This window comes from Palaemon carinicauda, chromosome 28 (genome assembly GCF_036898095.1).
Source record: "Palaemon carinicauda isolate YSFRI2023 chromosome 28, ASM3689809v2, whole genome shotgun sequence".
NCBI classification, from domain to species: Eukaryota; Metazoa; Arthropoda; class Malacostraca; order Decapoda; family Palaemonidae; genus Palaemon; species Palaemon carinicauda.
This window is the reverse complement of record NC_090752.1, coordinates 1,741,321-1,748,820: the sequence shown is the minus strand read 5'-3', so window position 1 is coordinate 1,748,820 and position 7,500 is coordinate 1,741,321. Positions and strand designations below refer to the sequence as shown.

General features: G+C 32.0%; 1 protein-coding gene across 1 annotated transcript in view; it reads right to left on the bottom strand.

Moving 5' to 3' along the window:
* LOC137621373 (E-selectin-like) overlaps window positions 1–6,918 on the bottom strand; it is an 8,888-nt gene extending 1,970 nt beyond the window's left edge. The window contains exons 1-5 of the mRNA XM_068351671.1: window positions 6,865–6,918; window positions 6,379–6,505; window positions 4,686–4,877; window positions 1,944–2,123; window positions 693–878 (exon numbers count right to left, since the gene is read on the bottom strand). Of these exons, the coding sequence (XP_068207772.1) occupies window positions 693–878; window positions 1,944–2,123; window positions 4,686–4,877; window positions 6,379–6,505; window positions 6,865–6,918 (739 nt within the window). The remainder of the gene's footprint in view (window positions 1–692; window positions 879–1,943; window positions 2,124–4,685; window positions 4,878–6,378; window positions 6,506–6,864) is intronic.
* Window positions 6,919–7,500: the final 582 nt, after the last annotated feature.

Genomic DNA, 7,500 nt, shown 5'->3' with positions numbered 1-7,500 from the left:
CTATAAACAAATAGAAGGAAGTGAGTTATTTGGTATGTGGAAAATAACTTAATGAATAAACAGTTTTGAATATTATTTGTTCTTAGGCAACAACAGCAAACCAACCTAGTATTGCTGGACCTGACTAAAATAAATAGTTTTAAATCTTATTTGTTCATTAGCAACAATAACTGCAAGCTAACCAAGTTTGGGTGGCCTGACTAGTACAGCTTTGCTGGTCGTGGCGATACGCAAACCCTTCCGCCACGTTTAGGTATCCCCAGTCACAGAGGATATACTGTATATATATATATATATATATATATATATATATATATATATATATATATATGTGTGTGTGTGTGTGCCTATATATATATATATATATATATATATATATATATATATATATACAGTATATACTGTAAGTATATATATATATATATATATATATATATATATATATATACATATATACATATGTATACACACACATCAACTCAACAACATCAAACGCAGCCATTTTAATGCACTGCAGGACAAAAACCTCAGACATATCTTCATTAACATCTGGAGTTTGTCCAGCTTTCACCACCACGCTAGCTTACAGCTGATTGATGATGGTGGTAGACATTCATCTAATTACACACAGCAAACCAACCTAGTATGGGCCTCATCACGAAATATTTCTAATAAGAAAAAAATGTTCTTACGATATCCACAATCAAGTATATCCTGGGGACTCCATTCTCCATCAACGCATGTAACGTTCAAGCTGGATGCACCGTCAGTGAACTGTCCGTCGCAGTTGTAAGTAGCCACTGCACCGTAGGCAGGTACACCGACGTACGGTACCACTGAGACTCCTGCTGGAGCCTCTGGGAGCGTGCTGTTGCACTCTGGAGATAGGAAAAGGAGAGTCCTTCAGGATTCAATGGGTCGTTTTATAAGTATTCGATTGTCAGGATGCCTGAGAATTTCAGATCGTTCATTTATAGATATTTGAATAAAAAGTGCAATTTCATTTAGGAGGGAATTTATAGGTCATAAATGGATAGATACATGGTATAAATTAGTATTAAATTGATAGGTCATAAGTGGATAGATATATGGTATCAATTATGATTAAATTAATAGGTCATAAACAAATGGCTAGATAGTAGCAAATATGATTAAATTGATAGGTCATAAGCGGATAGACAGATAGTATCAAATAGTATTAAATTGATAGGTCATGAACGGATAGATAGATAGTATCAATTATGATTAAATTGATAGGACATAAAAGGATAGATAGATAAGTCAATTATGATCAAATTGATAGGTCATAAAAGAGAGGCTAGATAGTAGCAAATTTGATTAAATTGATAGGTCATAAGCGGATAGATATATGGTATAAATTAGTGTTAAATTGATAGGTCAATTCGTATTAAATCAATAGGTCATAAATGGATGACTAGAAAGCACGTACACCCAGCACCGAAATTTGAAAAACTGTCTCCTCAGTTTTGTTCCCACTGTACACAGTCCTCGCAAGCTTAGGGCAATTAATCCTTTCACCCCCCAAAGGACGTACCGGTACGTTCTTGCAAAATACAGTTAATTACATGTTTTTACATATTTTTGATAATTTTAAGAGAAACTTCAGGCATTTTCCAAAAGAGTGAGACCAACCTGACCTCTCTAGGACAAAAATTAAGCCTGTTAGAGCAATTTAAAAAAAATATATATAGCAAAATGTGCCCAAAATTTAACCTTATTATTATTATTATTATTATTATTAAATGCTAAGCTACAACCCTAATGGGAAAAGCAGGATGCTATAAGCCCAAGGGCCCCAACAGGGAAAATAGCCCAGTGAGGAAAGGAAATAAGGAAATAAGGAGATAAGGAAAAATAGAACATTTTAGGAATAGTAACAATATTAAAATAAATATTTCCTATTTAAAATATAAAAACCTCACCTTGGCACTTCGGAACAGAAGTCATGGACCAGACGCCCTGCAGACACGTCGTGATGAAATCCACACTGTTGCTTCCTGCAAATCCTCCTAAGCATTTATATTTCACTAGATCGCCTTGGACGCCGGACCCGGTGAAGGTCATGGTCACTGGTGGGACGGCCGTTGGCGGAGGTCCGCAGGCTGGAATGGATAGGGTGGGATAGGAATGGTTGGGATTGTATATAATGTATATATATTTATGTATGTATGTATGTATATATATATATACATACATATATATATATACATGTATGTATGTATATATATATATATATATATATATATATATATATATATATATATATATGCATATATATGTATATGTATATGTATATATATATATATATATATATATATATATATATATATATATATATTTATTTATATTTATATATGTATACATATATATATGTGTGTATATTTATATATACACAAGTATATATATATATATATATATATATATATATATATATATATATATGCAGAAGAACCACAGGGAAAATGAAAATACAGAATATACACTTGAGTCCTGACTAGTTTCGTGATACTTCCTCAGAGGACTGATTTATTGAGAGAGGTTTCTTACAATTTATAGGGAAAGCAAAAGTACGAACATACATATAGAGATTTAGAGAACAATGACACTCCCTTACCCGCTACCTGGGCTTGACTCAGGTGTGAGGAGGAGGAGTCCGCAAGCTCGTTAGACACCTGCTAAAAAGGGTCATTTCTAGTGGCGGGTATATTCTTGTTTTCTTCTTATTTTACTTTCATTACAGTTATTTATATGTCAATGTGGTAGCCTTATCTATATAAATACATAAGCAAAACATACACAAAAATACAAATACATACACATATATACATATATATATACACACATACATACATATACATATATATACATATATACACACGTACACATACATATACATACGCATACACATATACATATATATACATACATACAGATACAAATACATATACATATACATAAATACTTACACATACACATACATATACATACACATACATATATACATATATATACACATACATATATACATATATACATATATACACATACATACTTATGCATATATACATTTATATGTATACAACATTAATATCATAAACATATAATCATGTATATATCAATACTTATATCTAGCATAACACTATATAGTGCCAATATACTTATGCATACTATATAAAATAATTGTTTCCTTTAATGAATGGTAGCTTAGGTCTAAATATTAATTTCACACCGACGTTACTTATTCACAATACATTCAATTCTACATTAAGTGGTTAATGATTTTTTATATAGTTTACAAATCTCTTTGCATATAAAGAATTGAATGTATTGTGAATAATTAACGTCGGTGTGAAATTAATATTTAGACCTAAGCTACCATTCATTAAAGGAAACAATTATTTTATATAGTATGCATAAGTATATTGGCACTATATAGTGTTATGCTAGATATAAGTATTGATATATACATGATTATATGTTTATGATATTAATGTTGTATACATATAAATGTATATATGCATAAGTATGTATGTGTATATATGTATATGTGTATATATGTATATATGTATATATGTATGTGTATATATATGTATATATGTATGTGTATGTGTAAGTATTTATGTATATGTATATGTATTTGTATCTGTATGTATGTATATATATGTATATGTGTATGTGTATGTATATGTATGTGTACGTGTGTATATATGTATATATATGTATATGTATGTATGTGTGTATATATATATGTATATATATATGTATATATGTGTATGTATTTGTATTTTTGTGTATGTTTTGCTTATGTATTTATATAGATAAGGCTACCACATTAACATATAAATAACTGTAATGAAAGTAAAATAAGAAGAAAACAAGAATATACCCGCCACTAGAAATGACCCTTTTTAGCAGGTGTCTAACGAGCTTGAGGACTCCTCCTCCTCACACCTGAGTCAAGCCCAGGTAGCGGGTAAGGGAGTGTCATTGTTCTCTAAATCTCTATATGTATGTTCGTACTTTTGCTTTCCCTATAAATTGTAAGAAACCTCTCTCAATAAATCAGTCCTCTGAGGAAGTATCACGAAACTAGTCAGGACTCAAGTGTATATTCTGTATTTTCATTTTCCCTGTGGTTCTTCTGCATCTGAGCATCACGTTTTCCTGTGATTTTTACGCATATATATATATATATATATATATATATATATATATATATATATATATATATATATATATGTATATATATACATATATGAATACATATATATATATATATATATATATAAATATATATATATATATATATACATACATATATATATATATATATATATATATATACACACAAGTAAAGTATATATATATATATATATATATATATATATATATATATATATATATATATACTGTACATATATATATACATATATACATATATAAAATATATATATATATATATATATATATATATATATATATATATACATATACATATATATATATACTACTGAATATAAAAATATACATCTAATTCTTTTATACATGAATTTAAACCAACCCTCCTCCTCTTTATCACACGACTCAAAAAAACCCAATATCACAATTAACCATTTTAAAACAACCATTTGAACTACCGCCATTTTCCACCCACCAACAATTACCTATCAAGCACTCAAAACTCGGATCAGCAGCAGTCCAGTTGGGACCCGTGAATGTTAGCGTTGTCACGCTCAATCCGCTGGAAGACTGGAATCCCTCCGGGCAGGTGAAGTTCACGACGGTTCCTTGCCAGTAGTGTGAGGCTGAGTCATTGAGGGCGCTCCCTGGAGGCGCTGGAGGTGGCTGGTAGGTAACTGAGGGAGAGAGAGAGTGGGATAAATCATACGTGACAGTGGAGACCTGGTTTAAATGCCACAATGATAGTGGAGGCTTGATTTAATTCCTACAGTGATAGTGGAGGCTTGATTTAAATCCCACAATGAAAGTGGAGGCTTGATTTAATTCCTTCAATGATAGTGGAGGCTTGATTTAAATGCCACAATGATAGTGGAGACTTGATTTAAATGCCACAATGATAGTGGAGGCTTGATTTAAATCCCACAATGATAGTGGAGGCTTGGTTTAATTCCTACAATGGTAGTGGAGGCTTGACTTAAATCCCACAATGATAGTGGAGACTTGATTTAAATCCTAAAACGGTAGTGCAAATTTGATTTAAATCCTACAATGATAGTGGAGACCTGATTTGATTCCTACAATGATAGTGGAGAATCAATTAAAATCCTACATTGAAAGTGGGGACTTGATTTCAATCTTATCATGATTGAAGAATAGATTTAAATCCTGCAATGTTAATGGAGACTAGATTTAAATATTACAATGCTAGTGGAGACTTGATTTAAATCCCAAAATGATAGTGGAGGCTTGATTTGAATTCTACAATGATAGCGGAGACATGATTGAGTCCCACAATGATAGTGGAAACTTGATTAAAACCTTACAATAACTGGAAACTTGATTTAAATCCTACAATGACAGTGGAGGCTTGATTTAAGTACCACAGTGATAGTGGAGATATGACTTAAATCCTGCAATGATAGTGGAGACATGGTTTAAATCCTACAATGATAGTGGAGGAATTATTTAAATCCTACGTTGATAGTGGAGACATAATTTAAATCTTACGTTGATAGCGGAGACTTTATTTGAATTCTACAATGATAGCGGAGACTTGATTTAAATCCTAAGTTAACAGTGGAGACATGATTTGGATCTATAGTCAGGTGTCTTATTATATCATATAATGGTCCATCGAGGACTAAATTGGCAAAATCTAAATTATTTGAATTTTGGTACTGTATGCTGCGGAGTTTCTATGCCATAGGACACACACACACACACAACACATATATATATATACATATATATATATATATATATATATATATATATATATATATACTGTATATATATAAATTTATATATATACTGTATATATATGTGTGTATATATATATATATATATATATATATATATATATATATATATATATATATATATACTGTATATATATGTATATATATAAATATATATATATATATATATATATATATATATATATATATATATATATATATATATATATATTTGTCTGTGTGTATGTGTGTTTACAAATGTACTGTACATTTACGTCGAAGAATTCACATATCGACAGAACTCTTTGGTATTAACTGAATATAGACATCCCTGAAAATTTCCTTAACATACTAATGCATGCACTCCTAACTCCTTGATTTATTCAGGTAACAAATAACCTAGATTAAGATTTTGAATTTAATTTCCTAAATTACTTACTCCATTGACAAACTGGGTCAATTTCTGGATCATTCGACTGCGTCCAATTTCCTCCCGTGACGCAAGTCACTTCAATCAATCTGCTAAGGTCCGGGAAAGCCAAGCCTTCAGGGCAGGTCATGTTCACCTGTTGATGTTCGAAAAGAAAAAGAAATGAAAAACAATATTATCTAATTCTATCTGGTCATGTATTTAGTAAAGCAATTTTGCCTATCTCTTTTTTCCCCTACCGTTATCCCTACATTAAGGGGTCGGTTGCCTGATGATCCCTCTCCAATGCCTTCGATCAAAAGCATCTTCTTCCATCAAACCTCTTCTCTCCATATCATCCTTCACTTTATCTTCTTTCTACCGTTATCCCTAAATTAAGGGGTCGGTTCCCTGATGAGCCCTCTCCAATGCCTTCGATCAAAAGCATCATCTTCCATCAAACCTCTTCTCTCCATATCATCCTTCACCTTATCTTCTTTCTACCGTTATCCCTACATTAAGGGGTCGGTTGCCTGATGAGCCCTCTCCAATGCCTTCGATCAAAAGCATCTTCTTCTATTAAACCTCTTCTCTCCATGTCATCCTTCACTTTATCTTCTTCCCCACCGTTATCCCTACATTAAGGTGTCGGTTCCCTGATGCGTCCTCTCCAATACCTTCGATCAAAGGATCCCCTTCTACCAAACCTCTTCTCTCCATGTCATCCTTCATCTTATCTCGCCATCTATTTATTCTTCTTTCCACCATTATCCCTACATTAAGGGGTCGGTTGCGTAATGAGCCCTCTCCAATGCCTTCGATCAAAGGCATCCTCTTCCACCAAACCTTTTCTCTCCATATCTAATTCTCTCCCTCACTCTTGGTCTTCTCCCCCTAACAGGTTCCTCCCAAAACCTCCTCACTCCCTCCCTACCATCCATCCTCATCACATATCCACACCATCTCAATCCCGACACTATATATATATATATATATATATATATATATATATATATATATATATATATATATACACACACAAAGGACTGGGTTAGATTTCTCCAGTCATCTCTATCCTGAGCTTTTAATTCAATACTTCTCCCTTCATCATCTCCTACTTCGCGCTTCAGAGTCCCCAGCCATGCAGGCCTG